General features: G+C 42.1%; 1 protein-coding gene across 2 annotated transcripts in view; it reads right to left on the bottom strand.

Moving 5' to 3' along the window:
• Nucleotides 1-24,489, bottom strand: part of CTTNBP2 (cortactin binding protein 2) — a 104,663-nt gene that overhangs the window by 21,742 nt on the left and 58,432 nt on the right. For both annotated transcript variants that reach the window (XM_035127367.3, XM_088676500.1), the window contains exons 7-14: nucleotides 23,253-23,403; nucleotides 16,612-16,866; nucleotides 13,410-13,527; nucleotides 7,464-7,739; nucleotides 5,766-5,861; nucleotides 4,284-4,363; nucleotides 2,088-2,174; nucleotides 1,888-1,987 (exon numbers count right to left, since the gene is read on the bottom strand). In XM_035127367.3, the coding sequence (XP_034983258.3) occupies nucleotides 1,888-1,987; nucleotides 2,088-2,174; nucleotides 4,284-4,363; nucleotides 5,766-5,861; nucleotides 7,464-7,739; nucleotides 13,410-13,527; nucleotides 16,612-16,866; nucleotides 23,253-23,403 (1,163 nt within the window). The remainder of the gene's footprint in view (nucleotides 1-1,887; nucleotides 1,988-2,087; nucleotides 2,175-4,283; nucleotides 4,364-5,765; nucleotides 5,862-7,463; nucleotides 7,740-13,409; nucleotides 13,528-16,611; nucleotides 16,867-23,252; nucleotides 23,404-24,489) is intronic.

Here is a 24,489-nt window from a genome sequence, read left to right as displayed (position 1 = left end):
CAACATGCATTTTTCATAATAAGAACATATCTAGAGCATGTAGGAACTTTGATGCTGCTCTTGTCCACCCCCCTTTGCCCCCCAAATATCTCATGGCAGCATGACTAACCTTCCTTGGCTCAAGGGCCACATTCACTCTTGGCTATCCCTCCAAGAGCCACATGCTAGCCATGGAGGGTTTAACCAAACATGAGAATAGTGCCCCCCCCACAAACACAGAAGCACACAGCCCTTCCCTCCGCAGATCAGCAGACGGAAGGTTATCGGTTTTTCTCTGCTTATCAAACGATTGTTCGGTTGACCGAGAAGGGGGCAACGTGCATCTGCCATCAGGATACTGGGTTCTACCCACCTCTGTTTGAACAGAGGCAACAGGACAATGGGAACGGATACCTCTGTTAGACTCCTCTCAACTCTCTTAACTAAACAAATACATTTCTGTCTCCAGCCTTTGTGTCTGGCAAAACAGATGCACACTTTCGACAACTTTGCTTATTGTCAGGGACGGTGCTGAGGAGGACTACAATGAGGAGGCATGGTGGGTGCCGCCTCCTTTTCCTCCGACCCCGAATCTCCCCAGGAGCAGGAGGGCAGTATAGATTTCAAACAGTGGTTTGCAGAAGGGCATAGATCAGAAGGGAAAAGCTGGGAAATACTGGATGAAGGGCAGCTAGGAGAAGAAACACACTGGAAGAGAGAGGGTTAACAGATTCACATTCATTGGACAGCATCCCCCTCCCCACTCCTAGGAGAGCTGAGAAAGTTGCCGAACAGAAAGCACAGTGACTTCAAGCTCAGGGTACCAGATGTGGAGGTGCCGTGGACTGAGAGAGATGGGTGTAGCCTTAATTGGAAGCACCGCCATTATTAAAGGGAGACGTCCATTATCCCTCACTGTGATTATTTAAGAATTATAACTGGTAAGAAGACTCCGTTCACTTTGTCCTGCTTATTTACTGCCAAGGGCGGCGGCGGCGGGGGGCGATTCCTTGAAGCCTGACACTTTTAAACCTAACTTTTAAACTGAAACAGCTAACTTAGTCATAATTACCTTGAAAAAGTTTCACTTGTTTGTTAAGGACAAGTTAGACTGTTAGACCAGCCCAATCAAAATAGTCAGGTATGAACTTGGGGGGTGGGGTGGGGTGGTCACATCATCATCATTTGTTCTTTATTTCATTTTGCTAAACCAGACATAGGCAAACTCATCCCTCCAGATGTTTTGGGACTACAACTCCCATCATCCCTAGCTAACAGGAGCAGTGGTCAGGGATGATGGGAATTGTAGTCTCAAAACATCTGGCAGGCCGAGTTTGCCTATGCCTGTGCTAGACAGACGTATAAGGTGCCTGTAAATCTCTTGGGAGTTTTATTCCTACAATCATTGGTGAAGAATGATTTAGAGATAGAAACACTCTGGGTGAATCCTGAGGGATGTAGACACACGAGGTTCAGAATGGGAATAAAATATCGAGAGAATTCTGCCTATCCCTTATAATACCCATAAGACAACTTTAATTTACCTTCATTTCATTTCATTTCATGCTGTTCATATGAATTAAATCTTTTCAAATCATGTATAATAATTGGTTGTGGTTTATCTTTTAATAAAAAAGGCATTTTTAAATTGCACACCTATCCTCACATCTGTCAGGAGAGATATAAAATAAAACGATTCAAAGCTTGATATTAAATTTTGTCTTTAGTTCAGGCTCTGTCTCTTTTTCACACCATCATTTTTTGTCTCTGGATTTTCTGAAAGGTTAGATTAAAAATATGCCATAGGGTGCACAAAGTGCTTTGGTGTATTTCCTTTGTAAATATCATTAAAAATAAGCCTTCTTGTTTTTAATCCCAGCCTCCGCTGATTTATTAAAATCATCTTACCGCTGTTGATGAATAATTCTGCAAGTTGCTCCTTGGAGAAATCAGAATCTATCTTCACTTTGACAATTTCACAGCTGAATCCTGCAGCCAGTTGCTTGTGCTGTGTTAAAAGTTCACAAATTCAGCAGAGGTGAATAATAGGCTCTTTCTACCCCGCCCCATGCCCCCTGCCAAAATGTTGTATAGTTTTATCTTCTTACCTTCATACAGAGGGCTATTTGGTATGCCACATAATCTTGCAAGCTTCCTTCCGGTCCATGGAAGATAATATTGCGGTACTGTTCCACCTATAGATAAACACAGTAATATTTATATGTACTTTCACGGGCCTGTTTTAAAATGAATGAAAAGAGGTGTTTATTGTTCTTCAGACACTCCTTATAGTGCAATCACACAGATGTCTACTCAAAAGCAAGTCCCACTGAATTAAAAGGGACTTTACTCCCAAGAACGTGCCATGTAGGACTGCAGCCTTACAGATTTTTTAAAATGCAATTAGAACATGGGTGGCCACATGATACCCATTTCAATGCGGGGGGGGGGGGAATGCTCACAGCCAACAGCTTATAAAATGATAACAGTTAACTGCTCTGTTTCTATTCAGGGTTCATAAAAACATTAAGGACAATTCTACCATCCCTACATCACAAGTCTGGAAGGATGCGTGTCCCTTTTAATTCTTAGTACTGTACTGTATAATGTCTTAACTAGAGTGAATGTTAACAAAGACACCAGTCAGTTATTACCCCTGAAATAGAAAATCAAAATGCCATTTTATATCAAATGCCAGGATATAAAGTGCTTCTTTGGGTGCATCCAAGGACTTTTGTCATGCCCCAAAGAGCTGTTGTATTTTCTCCCCTTTAACCAGTAGATCGCTGTGACATTTCACCCAGTGTCAAATAACAGCAGTCCTGTTATTTGAGAATCCCCTTGGCTGCGCAGAATGAACTGTGCAATTCTTTGGACTGTGAGCAGGATTTGATTTTTTTTTTTGAATTAAATAAAATCAATGTATCTGGCTAGAATAACAGAGGAGGGCTTTTCAAAGTATTCTGCGTTTCCTGTGCTGCTATTCCCAGAACGAAATCTAACGCTCGTGTCTCAGTTTCCTAGCAACGTAACTACCTGTAAAGGGTTCTGAAGATAAGTTTACAAATTGAATTCCAAGAGGACTAAATTAGCTCTCTACCACTGTAATAGCCATGTCCTTTGAAGGCTAACTTGCCACTCCTGAGAATTTTGCTTCCTTGCTTTTACGTGAAAACGGATAGTAAAAGGAACTTTATAGTAAGTGAACTCGGTGTACGAAACTTTAGTGAAGCTTTATAGCAGGGAAGGGTTAGCTGTTTGCAGGGTGAGGTCTGCATTCCCTCATGGACAACCTGTCAGCGGTAGGTGGGGAATTAAGAGGTGAAAGTGGAGAGAGAGAGAGAGAGCGCAACAAATGCAACTCCAATGTTATAATGTGACTCGTTCCAGCCTGGAAACAGCATGTGAAGGGCTGGTGAAGGAGGTAATGGCATGGCGCACATTGGCGCAGTCCAGGGGGCGAGACACTTAGCCCTTGGGTCTGAGAAATGGTTCCCCATCTTGCTGTTACATGACAGTTCTGTTGCCCTGATAGTTAAATGCAGCACCCATGTTCAGGGGCAATGCTCCTCTGAATCACATGTGCTGGCATGGGAGGGCTGGTTGCCATCACAGCTCGTCTGTGGACTTTGCACCCGGGCAACTTTTTGGGAACAGGGTGCCGGATCAAAGTGGACCTTGGAACTGATCCAGCAAGGCTCTCTTTATAGCCTTAAGAAAGCAATAGCATTCTGGCACAGGCAGAGAAAATCAGCAAGATAATAAGAGTTAAGACTTGCATTCTTCAGAGCCCAAAGTCCGGGAGAAAATATTCTGTGCCAACATTGTTTTATGCCTTTCTTGAGTGGCTGCTTCTCTAATTCATTTTTCAGAGCAGCAGAATGGGACCACTTGTCGTAGTGGGGACAATATCCATAAAAGATCCCAATTGCTCAAAAGCAACCAGGATCGGATCCAAATAGTTTAAAAGATAACAAGAGGAGGACTGAGGGTGCAGTCACACAACTATTTTACTCTCACTTCAGCATGGGTTTTGTCGTCATGGTAAGATCCATGAGAAGCTTGGTTATCTGAATCGGTCCATAACATATTTGGCTCTTGACAGAGAAGACAGATGAGGAAAAAATCTGTATGTTGCAGAGGCTAGAGCACTGGCTCCCTTCTAGAGAGTACTGTAGAAGGGCAGAGCTCGAGAGGCTGTCCCCCCAAACAGTTAGAAAACACAAGAAGTTTGTTAATTTTTACAAAATGATTGCGGTGGAGAGAGATTAACATTGCTAAGGCAGAACTAAGCTGATCCTTACCAGCCTGAGGTAATTCTGCAGCGTCTGAAGATGGATCATAGATGCATAAGTCACACTGTGCAGACAGCCTTCTTGAGGACCTTTAAAGGAAAGGATACAAATGAACACAACCCTAAGCTCTGCGGGGGGTTAAGCTGCATGGAGCCAGAGCTGTGATAAATGAGCAAGTTGTTTGGACACCAGACTATAGGGATCCCTGCAGTCCTAAAGAGGTTCTGCTTTCCCCAGCTTGCTGTACTTTCATTCCCTGCTTCTGTCTCATTTTCTTGCCCTTGGAATCTCTGCAATTTGCCCTTTCTTTCATCCTACCAACCATGAAGAATCTTTCCTGTGGTTGTCCTCCCCAGATCAGGTACTCCCTAGAAGCTATTTTCTGCAAATACTGCCACACAATAAATGCAAGGGGGGGGTGTTAAAAGAGTACTCACAGCCTGGCCAGATGCAAATTGTGCAGACTTTACAAAGAGGCACAGACATTTAATTTTGCTGTGGTTTTTGCACATGTCTACTCAGAAGTAAATATATTTGTGCTTAATGGAGCCTAGTCCCAGGTTAAGTGGCACATGACGCCAGCTGGAGCAATAAGGAAACAAAATGACTTTGTGCTTTTTTCTTAACCTGTAAAGGTAAAAATGGCAAAGGCAACACCATTTTAAAGGTAAAAATGGCAAAAGCAACACCATTTTAAAAATGAAAGTCAATCACTCTGCTTTCCACAGTGGTTAGAGGCCTAAATTAACTCATTTTCGGAGTTAATCCACTGTGCACACTAACCTGGGATTAAGCTCAATTGAGCGTAAGTGGGACTTGGGCATCTAAAACATGAAATATTCAGGCCACAATAAGCCTGGTTGAAGACTTGAAGCTATGCTAATTTGCATATTGGGTAGGGAGGGTAAGGCATGGCTGCATATAATACAAATATGAATCAGTCTGGTTAAACGACACAAACTTTAATGCCTATGATACAAGCTCTAATTCTCCTTTTGCAGCCATTTTATGCCTCTTTCTATATCTTCACAGCAGCCGTGTGATAGGGCAAGAGTAACCAAAGTCAGGAAGTGAGCAAAAACAATTTGAAACTGCACAGAGTATTTGCTTTTTGTTTTTCCAGGTTGGCTAATAATAATAATAATAATAATAATAATAATAATAATAATAATGTGTGCGTGTTTTGCTGAGAGCTGTGAAACTGCATATTGTGAAGGGCATTTTTAAAAATATGGATCACAAATATTATTCTAATATTTTCACTAGACAATACTATTTTGTGGCTATAAACTTCCCTGCTTTCCTTGTTGTTCAGGTTTTCCCTTTGAACATATTGAAGGAAAGCTTATTTATTCGCTGAACTTCAAAGCTTAAGAATGTAGCATGTAATTACTCAAGATGACAACTATCAGCAAACCATTGGCTATCCATCACAATAAACATTTACGCAAATACTGTATGTGAAGCCAAAGCAGGAGCAGACATACTTACCAAGCAAAAATATGATTATATGTTCCACCTGATTCCTTTTCAAAAATTCCCAAGGTGGTTGAGGAAATGCCTGACCTATTGACCATGAAACATTGCCTGTTAAGAAGAACATGAAATTGGTCATGCTTATATGCATTTGAAGACACTTTTACTATGACAGAGTATATATGTCATGTCACATGAATTTAAATTTGGTTAGTTTTAACGGATATTTAATGTAAATATAAACTGTTAATGTTTTAAAAAGCTTTACATAGTGCCCCTGAGTGGTTTGGGCAACACAGTCAGATGGACAGGGTACAAGAATAATAAAGTTATCACCATCATTACTTTACCTACCAAGGTTGCATAATATGGCACCTTTCTTATTCTGTAATGTTTAAAAGCTATTATGACATAGGGGACTAAGAAAAATAAGCTTATACTGAAAGTCTAGAGTTGGCTCCAGAGTGTGACCAATTTGCCAGGGACGGAACAGCAACAGAAGGTCCACTGCCCTTTTCTACGTTGCACAGACTTGCAGTGTTTCTCAACCAGTGTGCCTCCAGATGTTTTGGGACTACAACTCCCATCATTCCTGACCACTGGTCTTGCTAGCTAGGGATGATGGGAGTTGTAGTCCCAAAACATCTGGAGGCACACTGGTTGAGAAACACTGGCACAGAGTATCCAAATAGATCAGATGCGGCCTAAGGGAATTCTTGGTTTACATGCGCCACTTGTTTCGTTATTTAAAGCATTTATACTCTGTCATCACAGGGTGATGAGGAATTGTGCTGGATGCAGAAGAGAACGGGATGGGATTATGGCCATCATGTGGTCTGCATGACAGGAGAGGTACACTATTTTGGGAGTGGGAGTTTAGACTGAGGTGCAAACCCAGCCAAAGAGAGGTACTGTATACAATGTAGTTTCAGAAGGCAACAAAGGCGGCTTCCAGAACTGTCGGCTAGCCTCATACCATTCCAAAAGATTTATTAAACACTTCCCTACTCACTCAGTCCCCGGCACACCACATAAAAAGGTATGCTAAAAAGTGGCATACTAATATTATAATGAAACATCTGGAGGGCACAAAGTTAATGTATTGGCATTTACTTGCTTAATCACGGTTCAATTTTGGCCATTGGGTTAGTATATATAGAGAACAAATGTGCTTCTTTATATTCCATCAGTCAACTGCATAAGGTAAAAAAAGGTAAAGGATCCCTGGACTGTTAAGTCCAGTCAAAGGCAACTATGGGGTTGTGGCACTCATCTCGCATTCAGGCTGAGGGAGCTGGCATTTGTCCACAGACAGCCTTCTGGGTCATGTGGCCAGCATGACTAAGCCGCTTCTTGTGCAATGGGACACCATGACGGAAACCAGAGCACACGGAAACGCCGTTTACCTTCCCACCACAGCGATACCTATTTATCTACTTGCACTGGCATGCTTCCGAACTGCTAGGTTGACAGGAGCTGGGACAGAGCAATGGGAGCTCACCCCATCGCAGGGATTCGAACCGCCGACCTTCTGATCGGCAAGCCCAAGAGGCTAAGTGGTTTAGACCACAGCGCCACCCGCATCCCCTCAATTGCATAATACACCAGGAGTTCAGTACAACACCCTTAGCCAAGATACTTGATGCATAACACGTAACCCAAAACATAGGAATTTTTTTCTTTTTCTACAAAGCTAAGAGTGCTAATAGATACCAAGTTTGATGGATAATATACTGCTTGCAGTGAGGCCGATGGTGGATTCTGTGGTGTTATTAAGTGTCAAGTCTTCTAGGCTCTTCCATCCATCAGAAGTGATTGCTTGGAAATGGTTTGCCACTGCCTGGCTCACTGCTTTTGAAAAATCATCCCATGCTGTCTGCTTGCGGATGTTTAACACATAGATGGTGTTTTCCATTTCAAGATCATCTGTACCACAATGGGCTGGCTCCACCTGGCTAAGTGCAATCCATAAAGGTATCTTCAGAGCATCTGTTTAAATAGAATGGAAGAACTTGAATGTAGCAAAATCTAGATGCAATGACACAGTTACAATAAATAAATAAAAGAATACATAATCTGAAAAACAACATGCAAACCCTGGGTACAATTGGTAGCTCCATCAGATAGAAGAGAATATAAATCCAAGTTTGTTTCCTGTATAGCCAAGAGCATATTCTCTTTCATTGTCCACTCCACAGCATGCTGCGTGAACGTGTGTTGTCCCCCCTTCTGGGTGCTCTGACACCGCAGCATGGTGGAAATGTTGGATTCTGCCTGTCTGACATTGATCATAAGGTGACTGCGGGAGTAGCTGAGTTTTTGGCAGCAGTGTCTCAAGGAGTAGTTTAATAGGAAGAAATCTCAGATTTTATTTATATATATATATATATATATATATATATATATATATATATATATATATATATATACATACATACAATTAGTATATGCAGTTTACTGTTGCCTCTTTGTATGCATTTTAAATATTTTTGTATGTGATTCTTTTTCTTGCGATTCTGTTTGTAAAATGCCTAATAAAGGTTTGATAGTACAGTGGAACCTCGGTTTATGAACACCTCGGTTTACGAATTTTCGGTTTACAAACGCCGCGGACCCATCTGGAACAGATTAATTCACTTTCCATTACTTTCAATGGGAAAGTTTGCTTCAGTTTATGAACGCTTCAGTTTATGAACAGACTTCTGGAATCAATTACACCCATGCTTCGGGTTAAGTACGCTTCAGGTTGAGTACTCTGCAGACCCGTCTGGAACGGATTAATCCACTTTCCATTACTTTCAATGGGAAAGTTCGCTTCAGTTTGTGAACACTTCAGTTTAAGTACTCCATGGACCGTCTGGACCAGATTAATCCACTTTCCATTACTTTCAATGGGAAAGTTCGCTTCAGTTTATGAACGCTTCAGTTTATGAACAGACTTCCGGAACCAATTGTGTTCGTAAACCGAGGTACCACTGTATAGCCAATTTATTTTATCACTTGATCTAGCTGTAGGAAAAGCTCCAAAAATGTCCGAGAGCCACTTCAAATGTGATAGAACCAACACACCACACACAGAAAAGGCTTTGATGTACGAAAGTTTGCAGCTTGCATAATGACCATCATGCGTGGCAACAGAACAATTGTGCCCACCTTTTGATTTCCATGAGGTCTGAACTACTCCAAAGTAATCATAGGGGAGTATTTTAGCCTTTCCCACAGCACTTCAGAATGCCTGTTATTGAGTATATTTCACGCTGATCTCATTTTAAATTTGATTGATAGTACTGATGGATTTAGATTTACGTTTGATATGGTGTTATGACTGCCAATTAATGGACCTGCGTTTGAACTGCTGGTACCAGGCTCCCTTCCTGCAAACATGTTTTTTTCCAATTCAGAAAGATGATGCAGTCCATAACGTTGCTGTTAGCATGGTTGCCATGGAGACAGATGGGATTTAAATAACTATTTCTGCACCACCTGTGGAAATGCCAACAACATATAAAGGGACCACCTGGGCATGACTGCTCTAACTGCCAGTTCAAACACATCATACCCCGATACCTAAATAACTCTGAACAACCTTCAGGAAGAGAAGTGCCTCAGTTAAAAAAAAACTTGAATGATTCCACAATCACTTATTCAACTGCTGAAACAGCTAGGACTGTTTTTCTAACATTTAATTAAAAACCTGTCTGCTGAATTCCGACTACATCAGACCAACACGGCTACCTACCTGTATGCTGAATTCCACTAGTTCTTCGCCTTGTTTCCATACGTGGGAAGAAAGAATCCCACTTTTGACACCCTGTTATGTATTTTGAGAGCTGTTAACATGTCCAGCCCTGTTCTTTACCAACTCTTTCTACCTTCCTTCATATTCTTGGTATTCTGGGCATTCATCATCTTTGCAACAGGGAAAGCAAGGAGGCAATCTCTCCTGTGTGCTGTGCTATAGCCCACATGCAACTATACTAGAGCTGAGCTGAAATTTCTCATAAGTCATTGCTGGAGGAAAATGCTAAGATTTTTCTTTTTCTCGCCCTTCTACAAAAAAAGCCATTTTGAATAATGTTCTTTGAAGGTTTTCTACCATTTTACTTACACACACACACACACACACACACACACACACACACACACACACACAGAGAGAGAGAGAGAGAGAGAGACAGACAGACAGACAGACAGACAGACAGACAGACAGACAGACAAAATCATCAGCAAAACTGGATGCTTTCATCTGCCTCACCTGCAATAAAATGTACAGTATCTCTCCAACAGTTTGACTTTACCCCTCTTCCATCGCCTTACGAGATGTGAAAAATAAGAAATATATAAGAAAAAGCTGTGCTAATGAGCCCCAAACCTCAATAAACTGTTTGGATATTTCTCCCTCTCTCTGGAGAGATTTGCTGAAAAGCTCTTCTCGGTTTCTTTGCCCACAAATAGGGTGGACAATTTTGAGAAGCCATTTGCGGGTGGCTCTAGCTTATAATTATGTTATACTCTGGCCAAATCGCAGGTTCAACATTCTGAATGGCTTGATTATAATGCCAAATTTGCCTAGGAACTAGTTATACACGCAGTAAGGTAGAAATATGATGTTTCCCTTTGTTCTGTTCTGATCACAGTGCTATAGTTATTATGAAGTATAAAAAGGCATCCGGTATTCACAACAAAATAGTATTAAAATATACTGCTGGTTTGCATTTTATCTTCTGTGATACTAAGAGTAGGCTTTTGCACACTACTGAACTTTGTGTTCTCCAAACAGTGCTGAAATCTCTTTTCCATACTGAAATCTGAAGGGTCTCCTGTGAACTGTACTCAAGAGACTGAAGTGCAGAATGTTTTTAAAAAATGTATTGTTTTCCATTTGGGACCACACACGTTTTCATGGTTGCTACAGAATAACTAAAGGTATACTATAAGTTGCACAACAATTGCAAAAGTTATTTTTACATGGAACCAGAAGGCAAGCTTTAAACTTTGTTTCCTTCATTTTAGAGTTATGTCAAATAAAATGATGGCTTTTTTTGGTTACTACTTACTAAACAGGCCAGGAAACTACAACTAATCCAGAATGCGGCAGCTAGACTGGTGACTGGGAGCAGCTGCCGAGACCACCATAACACCAGTCTTGAAAGACCTACATTGGTTTCCGAGCACAATTCAAAGTGTTGGTGCTGACCTTTAAAGCCCTAAATTGCTGAAGCCCTAAAGCCCTGAAGGAGCGTCTCCACCCCCATCATTTAGCCGGGACACTGAGGTCCAGCTCCGAGGGCCTTCTGGCAGTTCCCTCCCTGTGAGAAGCAAAGTTACAGGGAACCAGACAGAGGGCCTTCTCGGTAGTGGCACATGCCCTGTGGAACACCCTCCCATCAGAAGTCAAAGAAATAAACAACTATCTGACTTTTAGAAGGCATCTGAGGGCAGCCCTGTTTAAGGAAGTTTTTAATGACTGGTGTTTTAATGCATTTTTAACCTTTTGTTGGAAGCCGCCCTGAGTGGCTGGGGAAACCCAGCCAGATGGGCAGGGTATGTATGTATGTATGTATGTATGTATGTATGTATGTATGTATGTATAAAGTGGCAAAAACCAATACAAAAGTGGCAGAAACAAAAACAAAGGAACAAAAGGATAAATTGATTCCCATCTCTAATGGTAATACAGTATCACAATTTTGTTTTCCCAATCTTGCTGTGCTATGAAGTGGGATGGGATTCTAAATGCTTACGGTTTGGGACAGGAAGATGGAAAGCATATCAGAGAGAAAGCTCTCTTAAGCGGTCTTCTCCGGCACAGATCCCTGTGTTGCAAAATCCACTCTTCCTGCTTCAGTGGCGGAAAACAATCTACTTCCGTGCTCCTCAATTGATGTCAAAGGGTACAACTCTATTAACACTTCCATTTAAAGTTCCATGTGAGATCCAGCCCTGGGGACACATCCATTTAGGTGCTAATTTAGGGCTCCAGATAAGATGCCTCAGCATATCCAATCTCCATGGCATAAATATGGCGCAGAAATTCTCTCTGGTGCACTGCCAAACCACACAGCTGACAGGGCTCAAAGCAGGACTCCTATATACATAATGGGCTTTCACTTTCAACATAAGGGAGCCCCCTGGTGGAGGGAGAAGTGTCTGCCTTTTCCAGAGATGTGCCACATTAAGAGTTAGCATGGGGGGGAAATGAATGCAAAAAGAGAGAGAATATTCTTATATGCTACAACAGCAGCAATAATATTAATTGCCAGAAATCGGAAAGGACAATTAGTACCAAGAAAAGAGGAATGGCGGGATAAATTATTTGAATACGTATCTCGAACTGGCAAAAATGATGGAGACAATTAGGAGATAGCCAAACCAAAAGTTCAAAAAGGAATGGGAAATTTATAAAGAATATATATATTTTTTGAAAAAACCAACCGGTGCCCTCAAGTTAAAACCTGGACAGGCTTTGATCAATTTTCGCAAACCACAATATGGATTATTAGTATTCAGATAACAGAAGAAATGGTGAAATGATTAAAGAAGCAGTTTATAAAACAGATAATAAGACAGATCCGCTTTGAGGAAGACGGAAGTCTAATGGGGAAGATAAGGAATTGGGAATCAAGAACATGGTGGCATAAGTTCTTTTGTAAGAACGTATGGATCTTGTTATTATTTTATCATTTTTGTTAATTTCTTGTGTGCGTTTGTTAAGTAAGAAAACTAATAAAAAGCATATTTAAAAAAAGTTAAGAGTTAGCATTACAAACTGAATGGAAGACACCAGGCAGAATTGCCCTAGCAGTCCAGTTCAGTGGATAACACTGGAAAAGTTTACTTTGGATTCCGGCTTCAGTGTGATCTCAGTGGGAGGCCTTGGGCAAAGGACTATGAGCTGCTGTGAACTCTGGGCTGTAGAATCCCATTGGGTCATTTTAGCAATGAAATAGGCATGGCCGGTGGCTTGGCTCTGCCGCTGCATTCCACCAAACCAACATCCCCTCCACCTTTGCCCTTCCCCAAAAGGTGGTGTAGTCAGTGGTTCAGTTCCACCTGGTGAGCTGTTTCTGAATATATGGCAAATGAACTAATAAAGGTGTTTTATGCGACCACTCACTCTCAAGCCAATGGGATTTAATGGTGAAACAGGATTTAATGGACACAACAGCAGCATGCTGTACTAAATGTAAGAATGGTCAAAAGTGGTAAATAATAACAATAACAGCAACAATAAAAAAAATGCCAGCCTGCGCTATATTTGCCCAAAAGTGATGCAAAGGTAACACTGTAAAACTTTGACAAGGAAGATTCCTTCTTGATGATGCAGGACCCAATCGAAAGAGCCGTGTGGTGATTGCCAAAACATGCAGGAGGGAATTTTAGCTCCCATTTCCAAAAGCAGACTCCATTTTGCCTGTCTGTTTAGGAGCAGTCTCCAATTCAGATGTAGTCTCCATGGCAGTAAAATGATAATTCTGCCACAAGGTTACATCTCTCTGTCACACACATACTCTCAGTATGCCTGAGAATCAGCAACATACAACTACGCAACAATATGCAATTTACAGCAATGGGCTTTTTCGGCAATGCTTGGCCGCTGCACAGAATCTGTCGCTTTCCCAGAAATTTCCACGTATTCATGACTTAGCTGTTACTCACTCAGATTCTCTAGGAGCTGCTTGCAGTCATCGGTGGCAACATCATGCAGGGTTTGGTTGCATTTATCTTCCCTCTCAGCCTCGAGTTCCCCGTGGCTACACAAGAGTTCTAGGCAACTCTGGGAAGATAAGAGCAGGAGGGTTTCAAGGAATTAGCTTGAGCAGAAACTAAGTTATTACCTGGATCCAGCTTTTATAGTGTCCTCATTTCAGCCCTTAAAAGACATACTTCCAAACACTGAGAAATTATCTATTAAGAGGTTCGGTTTTCTGACAGGGAAAACTTTGATCACAAGATCCCCTCATTTAATGTTTCCCTAGTCTGATTATGTAAATCTGAATTGGGAGTGGCTATGCAAACTCTGGACCACTGGTGGGCTGGATGAGGGCCGATAAACTGAGTTTAAACGCTGACAGGACAGAGACTCTCTGGGTGAATGGTTCACATGTCCGGGATATAGTTAGCCGTTCTGGACAGGATTGCACTCCCTCTGGAGGAGCAAGTATGAAGTGTGGAGGTGTTTTGTGTCTGGAGGTGCAGGTGATCTCGGTGGCTAGGAATGCCTTTTACCAGCTTCAGTTGAGAAGATAGCTTAGGCTTTCCTTGGCCCAAGAGAGCTTGGCTACTATTGGCATTGGCAACCTCAAGACTGGATTACTGCAATATGCTCTATATCAGGCTTCCACTGAGTTTCACCTGGAAGCTGCAACTGGTGCAAAATGGAGCTAGGTTGTTGGCGGAGGTATCCCAGCAACATCATATAAAACATCAGCTGAGGGAGCTTGCACTGGCTGCCAAAATGCTACTGGATGCTCAAGCCGAGCATTTAAAGGTAAACTGGTTAGCCTAAGGGACTGCCTTGCCCTTATAAAATGTGTGCCTTGCAACTGTAATCTTCCGAGGGGGCATGGCTGAAATGGCTAACGCACCCAGCATCATGATCTTTTGGTACTATGGAAGACACCCTCCTCAGTCACACCCTCACCTGCCCTGCTTTGCACCCTTCCTAGAATGTTTTTGCCTGGCCAGAATGTGCCGTTGAACTCTTATAAAGCTTCTTGCTCACCTGGAGGGAGGATAGAGAGCCATGTGAAGAAATGAGCCTATTGGGCAAAGGTGAAATCCACATGTACAGTATTGCTTTGCCCACTTCTGCTTCTGCCTTGCCCATCACAGGCATGTGGCCCCTGGAAGGGATGTGGCCCTCAGGCTGAAAAAGATTCTCCCAGCTCTATGTGGATGTCTCCTAAGTGAGAATGATGGAGTTCCCTATGCATGTTTCTCCTTTCCAAGTGCTAGTGCCTATTACTGAATTAGCCACTTAATGAAAGCCACTTCATGGTTATAAATCTGATCTAAATTTATTAACTTAAAGCATAGCTAGAAGCTTCCCACTGGCCACAAGGATTGCCAGTAGGACTGTGCCATCTGCTGCAAACTATACAATCTGCAAAATCAGCTTCTGTTATCAGGTGTCTTTCCCCCCAGGATATCATGTGATGCTAGCTGTAGTGGACAGCTAAAAACAATGCTAAATCAGCTAAATAATATCCAAAGGTCAAGATAATTTAGAGTTTTGTTTCCAACAGTGTTCACCTAAGAACGTTCTCCTGATAGGTCTGTGAAGGCATGGCGGTGTAATAATCCCATTATTTAATCCCAGCATCTGAGACCCAGACATACGCTAGTTGTGTGTGTGTGTGTGTGTGTGTGTGTGTGTGTGTGTGTGTCACATTTTTACTTATGGTTAAGAGCTATCAATAGCCATTGATATATCTTCCATAAAGTTGTTGTTAATCTTCCTTGGGTTTGTGTAAACCTTTCCAAAACCACCCAAGGTCCAATCCATATGTTACCTTTGCAGCGTAGGTTTCACAATCTGTGATGGTCACTGCCACCTGGGCCTTATTTTTAGTGGGAACTCACTGGAACTCAGTTCCGGCACCTCCCGGGTAGGCACCACTACCATTCTAAGATAATGAGGGAGGCGCTCATGGTGAGTTCCGGCACGTCTTGTCCAGAAAAATAGCACTGACTGCCGTCAACCCTAACGGAGGGGACATCCTGACATGAAGGTTCTCACATGATGTAGAATATCTGTAGCGATCAGTGCCAGATTACCAAATAAACAGAGGAACCACCGGCCTATGGACCCCACACCTTTTAGGGGTCCGATGTCTGGGGCTAGACTGAGGAGAAATGGTTTGCAGAAGGGCATAGTTCATAGACTGCAGAGGGCAGAAGCTGGGAAATACTGGAAGAGGATCAGCAGGAAGAAGCAGCAGCAGCAGGGAAGAGACAGCTGACAGAATCAGTGTCCTTGGAAAGCATTCCTGACCCCACCCAGGACTAGGTGAGCATTGAGGGTAGTAGAACAGAGAGCTCAGTGGCAGAAAACTTAGATTAGCCGACGCAGGGGTGACGTAGAATAGGGGAGACGTAGGGGGTGGGACTTTACTTGGAGCAACACCATTATTTAGGGAAGGCTGCATTCCTTGTCGCTCTCTGAATTATTGAACAAGTTGCTTGGTAAGAACTTTTATCATTTCTCTGATTCTTGGCTGCCACCATGGGAGGGATCAGATTCCCCAAGCCTGACACCCTGCAGCAACGGATCTAAATAATATTGATCTGATCTTGAGAGAAATTTACAAAAACGTATTGGAGGTAATTTGTGACCCCCACCCCTGAGATTTCGACTGCCTAGAGGCCTCCACAGGGTTTAATCTGGCACTGGTACCAGAGCATCAATTGGAGCCAACCACGAGAGTGTAGTTTTACAATGGCAATACAATGGTCTGGGTCAATGCTAGTGGGACACAACCATCTCCTGTGACAATGACTTCCATATGTTAATGATGTACTGTAAGAAAAAAGAACCTCTGTGTGCTTGTCCTGAAACTTTGGTCAAACAGTCTAATGGAATGATCTCAACTGTTTTCAGTTTATTGTCTTTTAATATTTCCAGTGCTCGTATTCTAGGAACATCTATAATATCTTCCTCACCTGCTATGCAGTCTGTTAAAAGGGGGACTTTTCCTCATTGTTTTATAAACTCCTTGACGAATGTGAAAAACACAGTCTTGGCTGTATCAGTCGCGCGCGCACACACACACACACACACACACACACAGCCAGTGGAACAGTGACTTAATCTTGATACCACGTCGCACTACACAATCTATTAGGCAGACTGACTGACCTTAAAGCCTTTTGACGCTGCTATGTGGGCTGCAGTCCAGCCGTCTTTGTCAGCGTGGTTGATGAGATCTGCAGAAACAATGGGCTTCGCTTTACGGTTACAGCTGTCAACCCCACACTCCAAGTCAAAGAGGCACGAATTAGCATCTGCTCCATTCACAAAGTTTCCGTCTTCCGTCTTTCGGTAGTACATAAGAAATCTTAGGCAGTCAACATTATCAGCATTGACAGCAGCATGAAAGGGTGTCCAGCCATCCTGCAGAAACAAAAACCGGTGTGGGTGGGTGGGTGGGGGGAGAGCGGGAGCTCAGAAACAACTCCAACCTGCTGAATGGATATTTACGGAATTTATGTGTTTTGTAAAACCTGCTGTCTGCTAACTATCTGAAGCAGTCAATAGTGTCTGGCTGTAAATGTTTTGACAAAGGCAGCCCATCTGTTATATCCGTAGACAACTGTATGTACTGGTACATAATGAAAAAAAGGGGTGTAAAGTACTTCAGTTCTTCCTCTGAACAGTGTGGTGGATGTTACTGCTTCTAGACCGAGATGGTTCACAAATGGGGGGGGGGGCGCGAAATGAGTGGGGTCAATCCTTTCCCAAGGATGCTTTTAGCAGTATGATACCAAAACATAAAAAAGACCCTGGCCTAGAAGGCTGTAACTGTTACTGGAGCTTTCTCAGACGTCTTATCCCTTTCTTAGCAAATCTGTACAGTTTTATATAAGCACACCTCTTTAGCTCTGTGCAGAATTAAGCCTTTCCTGCATTAGCATAACAAAGCGAGCGCAGCTGTTCTGAAAAAGCATTTTCAGTCCTTAATTTCTTTTGATGTATTTATGTGGAATCACCAACATCCAAACTTGTATCTTTTTCTTATTATTATTTCCCCCTCTAAGTTATCATTACCAGGGACCCAGGTGGCACTGTGGTTAAACCACTGAGCCTAGGGCTTGCTGATCAGAAGGTCGGCGGTTCGAATCCCTGTGACGGGGTGAGCTCCCGTTGCTTGGTCCCAGCTCCTGCCAACCTAGCAGTTCGAAAGCACTTAAAAGTGCAAGTAGATAAATAGGAACCGCTACAGCGGGAAGGTAAACGGCGTTTCCATGTGCTGCTCTGGTTTGCCAGAAGCGGCTTTGTCATGCTGGCCACATGACCTGGAAGCTATACGCCGGCTCCCTCTGCCAATAATGCGAGATGAGCGCACAACCCCAGAGTCGGTCACGACTGGACCTAATGGTCAGGGGTCCCTTTACCTTTACCTTTAAGTTATCATTACATTTGAGCCCACTACACAGTGCCCCCGCCTGCTTCATTTAACTGCAAAACAAAGTCTAAGCATGTGCCTTACTTCCAATATTCCTTCATTTGAAATAAAGTAGTACTAGTTCTCTCCCCAGCCCCTACTTAGGTCAATGGGAATATCCTTTTGCTAATGCATTTCCCTGCTTTTAAGGAACACAATTATAAACACAGAAGAAAGTAGTAAAAAAATCCATATATCTATCTATATCTATACTCTTTCAGACCAACTCCTTATGGCCTTATGGGTCTTGGTTCCAAACAAAAGTAAGTAATAAGGGGTTCAATTGTTCACTGCCCCATTTGACCAAACTTTAATGAAAGAAAAACGCATCATTCTCATTCCTCTCTGCCATCCTTTACATCAGGCATGTCCAACAGGAAGATCGTGATCTACCGGTAGATCACTGGACGTCTGCGGTAGATCACTGGTAGATCACTGGCTCCCTCCAAAGAAGCTGAACAACTGTGGCTCCCCTAAAAAAAGCTCAACATTTTACCTCCTCCCTGAAAAAAACTCAACAACTTTGACCTGAACCCCAAAAAAGGGCGTAAATCACTGCCAGTTTTTAACTCTGTGAGTAGATCGCAGTCTCTTGGGAGTTGGCCACTCCTGCTTTACAACAAGGCTAGCCCAAGAAATTTTACAGGGGGCCAAATGGTGCAGACAACACTGTTCTAAACTGAGATATGAAAGCTAGGAGCTAAATGGCACCTTAAACCTAGGTTATGGGTGCAACAACAGAATGTCTATCGCTTTTTTAAAAATAACAGTAATACAAAGCTGAAAATGAATGAACTGCAGCTAAAATATTATGTTCATTTTTCACGTGGTCTAGTAGTCCTTCCCCTGCCTACTCCCCTAATATTCTTAAGAGGGTCTCTTCTCTAGTCTTCAGGGGGTGGCTGGAAGTGGGGAGGCAGAAAAAGGTCCCCCTTTCCTTTCACTCTGCAGTCTTAATCTGAAATCTTAGGCGCAGCACTGTGCCCAGAGCTCAGAAACTGCTCACGCTAATGAAATTCCCTGTCTGAAAATGTGCCTAGAACAATGAGGGTTTCGAACACTGTGTAGACACCTCACCCCCCCCCCACCAAACCATGGCGCATAGTGCTTAAGGTTTGTCAATGTATTTTGGCATCTGTGGCAGAGAACTTTTCAAAAGCCTCTCCCACCGCCTGGCAGTAAAAAAAATCAATAATAATAAATTAAATAACGAGCAATATGCTGTCCTTACATGACAGCCAGAATCAACTGCCTGAGGCGGAAGCTTCCCTCTTTCTAATGGCAGGAGTGGCCCTGGCATACGGCCATGAAATCCTGTCTGTGGAAATTGGTCTGCATTCTGCCAAGACGTATATTTTGTGTAAATAAGTGTCACATCACAGGCAATTTCTCATAAAGCAAAGCAAGGATCTAACAGGGGTGTGTGAGTGGGGGGCCACACACCAGTTAATAAATCAGCAGTCTGAAAGAGAAGCGTGGAACTGGACTAGATAGAGGGCAGTAGCAAAACCCTTTATGGATGCAGCTGGGTTGTTATCAAAAGCATTGCACCTGCTTGGATCAGAGATTTCTGAGAGCTGTTTCTGAGGCACTGCTTCTAAATAGCTCACCTTCCAAACCCTGTAGCTTAGAACTTATTGATCAATGGTTCAAGAAATGAACTACCAACCCACCATCAATTTAACTTGGACACAGATTGAAATTATGACATTAATTTAACTCGGATGAATTAACCCCTGTAACATATGTCAATCAAATTCCCTAGGCAGCAAACTCAAGAGTATAATCCCATGCATGCTGCTTACTCAGAAGTATTCCCTCCAGTTGTTCAACGGAAACAAACGTGAACAGGCACAGTGTTGCAAAGATCCTCATACGTATAAAAATGAAACGCAGTTCTTCAGGCTTACTAGAACCCTGTAATATTTTCAACATCCAGTTTTATCCCAGCTCTCCAGAACACAGCACTGCTGCTTACCCAGTACATGAAAAAGACCAACTATTGTAGCCCACCTGGGATTGCACAGATGAAGGAATGGACATAGAGGACATTAGGGATTATTGCATTACTTTTCCTGGTTATAATGCTAGTGCTTCTCTCTCTGTATCTAATGTTCCTTTTGCGCTGCATTACAGTGGTACCTCGCAAGACGAATTTAATTCGTTCCACGAGTCAATTCATTTTGCGAAAAAATTGTCTTGCGAATCGTGGTTTCCCATAGGAATGCATTGAAATTTCTTTTTTGGCCCATAGGAACGCATTAATTAAATTTCAATGCATTCCTATGGGAAACCGTGATTCGCAAGACGAATTTTTCGCAAAACGAATTCGTCTTGCGAGTCACCATTTGTTTTGCAAAAAATTCGTCTTGCAGGGCATTCGTCTTGTGAGGTACCACTGTACCTGCTGTGTTATGGAACTGGGCCTTTTTGATAGATCTACTACCAGGTTGAGCTAAAATTTATTGACACCAGAGGACATCATTGGATTTGTCACCCTGGAACCACAACCCCCGCACCCCCTCCCTGCCACCTTATGCACATGTGCACTTCTCTTCCCCATGAAAACAACAGGAAGAAACTGCATGCTGGGATACTGCCCCAAATTTGATCATGTGAGCGGCAGTGGTGAGATTCATGAATACTGGGGAAATGCAAAACTTCTGTGATTTTCTAGATTACTGGGATTGCAAACAGATTTTTCTCTGGAAGCAATTAACATAGAAATGAGAGCTAAACGTCGGCGAGATTCCACTAGTTTTCTAGAAGTGGCAGTTACGACATGTGAAAGATCACATCATAAAGCCTAAAAATATCAGGTGAGGAAACAGAATAAAGTGCTCTCTGAAGGCAGCCCTAAGGCTGGTATGTGTAAACATCTTTGAACCACCTGTTCCACAGATCATTTCCAAACCAACCAAATCTATCTTGTTAAGCAAAGGCATGTCTAGGGACCTTTGCTTATTAAATAGCACAATGAGTGATAGATACATTTCTGAACCATTTCTGGATGAAATCGTTCACAAAATTAACAGGTGTAAAGACTCTGATAAAAGCTGCATTTACAAACTGGAGATCTTCAGCCATATGTAAATGAATCAGAAGCCTCGATGCCTTTAATACAGAACCTGCTCTGCTTCTGTTCCATTTCACATTTCTATTTCTCTCTCTGATTTCTGCTGTGATCTTCTACCACGTCTTTGAGAGGAATCAAATGCTTCATTCAATATATGAAGATACTTATACAGTGGTACCTCGGTTTAAGTACACAATTGGTTCTGGAAGTCTTTGCTTAACCTGAAGCGTTCATAAACTGAAGCGAACTTTCCCATTGAAAGTAATGGAAAGTGGATTAATCTGTTCCAGACAGGTCCATGGAGTACTCAACCTGAAGCGTACTTAACCCGAAGTATGAGTGTAATTGGTTCTGGAAGTCCGTACTTAACCTGAAGCGTACTTAACCTGAAGCGAACTTTCCCATTGAAAGTAATGGAAAGTGGATTAATCCGTTCCAGATGGGTCCACGGAGTACTTAAACTGAAAATACTCAAACCGAAGTGGACTTAAACCGAGGTATGACTGTGACAGAGCAACAATCCATCCGACCTAACTAACACTGGACAGTTCAGTCAGTACTGAAAGACACACTGGAAATATTACCCCAACCTTTATGTATAATATGAATATAGTATGTTCCATTGAATGTAATGGGCTAATAATAATAATAATAATTTATTTATACCCTGCCCATCTGCCTGGGTTTCTCCAGCCACTCTGGGCTGCTTCCAATAAAAGATTAAAAATACATTAAATATAATTTGAACAAGCATAGTAAGATGTCACATCAGCAGCAAGAAGAGTAATTCATGTGCTTATAACTTTGAATGTCAAACTGTGTTACTGGAAACTTAGCAAATGTTCCTTGATAGAATAAGGATAATGGTAGACTAACTTATTGGGAGATAGAGGCCACATGATACACCCCAAGCTTGTGTGCCCCCACGCCCCCACCCCCAGCTTCCTCTGTAGCAACCCAGAAGTTTGTGCTTCTGTTTTGATTAATCACAGCTTGCCATTTCATCAGAGCCCTGCAAACTGTTGTTTACCAAGCTGGCTTCTTTCAACAAACCGTAGGTAAGATTCGCCACAGTTTCAGGTTTATATCGCTAAACTGTGGTTAATCCAAACTGGAAGTGAAGGCTCCCGATCTTCTCCTTGTGGCTGAACTGGAGGAGAAGAGGCAACAGGGGAGGCTAGAATTTTTCCTGTCAAAATACACCAAAAGGGACTCTTGCGTCCAAATGCTGCCAATATGTCCACCACTCCCCCAGAAGCACAGAAATAGCACCTCCTAGTTTGCAGGGGATGATAGCTAAGGACAATATGAACCAAGAGTACATCCTGAACTCTCCAGCAAAAATTGTAGGAGTTGTGCAACAAAAGCCCTAACAGTACAGTGTTTAAAAAGCACTGCTTTATAATATTCATTCACCGAAATAATTACTTTAAAAACATGTGGATCAGTCCTTAGCAGGAAACGTAATTTGATATATGTATATAGGAATTGGGGGGGGGTAATAAATTGGGATGATTTATCTGCTTCTTTATTACTAGGAACTTAATATTTCTGCTCCTATATTTTTAACATATTTCTGCATCTTCCAAAGTCCCAACATTTTTTAAAACAACAACAACAGTAAGATGTCAATTTCTTTATATTCATTTGTTGTATGTTAATTTCAAGGACAGAATAAGAATCTTCCTTATTCAGTTTAGTCTGATCTATAACACTCTCAGTTGTTCCTTTTTTTAAAAAAAAGCAACCCAAAATAACCCTCAATCTTTTTACCACCCCTTTGTAGACTGTTTCCTCTGCAGGAAGAACAAAAGCAATCTTCTACTAAGCAAGGTGTCCGAGCTTTTGAATCAGAGACAAGAAAAATCTCAACTGAAGTTGACATCATGGAAAACGAGAGCTTATAGGAGCAGGATGTGAGCAACAGCTGCTTCAAATTTCAAGTCTGTGAGGCAGGATGACAGGAAAGATAATTATTTCAGAAATCTTATGGGGAAATAAATAATTGAATGCAGTTGAAGGCATTTTACAATGGCACCAAACCATATACAGAAAATGTGAAACCTTCCATTAATTCCAAAGGATTTCATGCAGTACAGCAGTTAAGATTATGAACAAACGCCTCAACAGAAGCCATTTTGACACGGCAATGCAGCCGTTAGGGTTATTAATATATGCCTCAACCGAAACCATTCTGAAGCAGCTCACTCCTGCTCTTCTTGAAACGTTGAGTTTGAAAAATGGGCTTTTAAGACTTACGCAGGTTTTTGCACTTCTGTCTGCTCCAGCTTCCAACAAGAGTTTGACACATTCATTATTTCCATTTCTACAGGCCAAGTAGAGAGGTGTCTCTCCCTCTTCAGCAGCGTGATTAATGTCAGCATGATACATGATTAATAATTCTGCACATCTAGGGACAGAAGCATTGGACATGTTATAAGAATACCTGACCTGGAAAAGACATGACCTTTAAAATGCCATTCAGCTACAATACCTTCTCCAAACATATATTCAATTATACTGCATCAACAAAGGTAATTGGCTTAAAAGCATTATGATCAGGGACACATATTAAATCAAAAATTGGTGCCTGGATATTGAAAATAGGCAAATCCTCTCATCTAGTTATTTGTGGAGACTTAAGATAATGAAGTTTGAGGAATATGTTGCAGAATATTTGAATTATAACAAGCAAACTGGTCAATTAGTGTTCGAACATGTCTCCTTAGCTTATTAATATGGCATCATTTATTTGTTTTATTTATTTAAATAGATTTCATGAAGTCCTGCCTTTTTAGGGTGGTCCACTCTTCCAAGCAATTACCACGTGTTATGATTACAAGCAATTAAAACAACAAAAACAGGAAACAACAACATTAAATTAGAAGAATGGACCACAGTGCTGTAAAACCAGGCTGCATTTTTTTGTCAATACAAATAAAATAAGGTCTCTTCTAAAAGCCAACAGAGAGGAATCTATGCATATTTCTCTGCGAAGGGAATTCCACAGATAAGTGACCACTAGTATTCATCCATCTTATAGCTCTCTGAGTGGATCAGGGAGCAAGGCACCAGATGCCAATTGTAAATCTTGGGCAGCTGCAAATGGGCAAGGCAGTCACTTGTACCAATGCAAGGAAAATTCAAGGGCAGGAAGCAAGGATGCCAATAAAATATTGTGGGGGAGCAGGTAAGCTCCGCCCCGCATAATCAATCATATGATGCAGTGCGCACACACCATTTGAATGGGAATGCCTATAACTTTATTGAGGAGGGGTGAAGCCCCCACAGCCCCTACGAGTTGGCTCCTATGACAGGAAGCATGCTCCCGGTCCCAGCAAGTAGCAGAAGCACAAACTCCAGATATCAAATTGAGAACTGGATTCCCAAAGAGATGCAACGAGGCTTGGCTAAACAGGAAGGCCTTTGCGATAGTGGCCATGTGTGTTCAAGAGTCTGTGAAGTGTTCAAGTCTGCATGTGACAGGGTTCAACAT

Source organism: Zootoca vivipara, chromosome 9, assembly GCF_965207765.1.
Source record: "Zootoca vivipara chromosome 9, rZooViv2.hap1.1, whole genome shotgun sequence".
Taxonomy (NCBI): Eukaryota; Metazoa; Chordata; class Lepidosauria; order Squamata; family Lacertidae; genus Zootoca; species Zootoca vivipara.
This window is presented reverse-complemented; position numbering and strand designations above follow the sequence as displayed.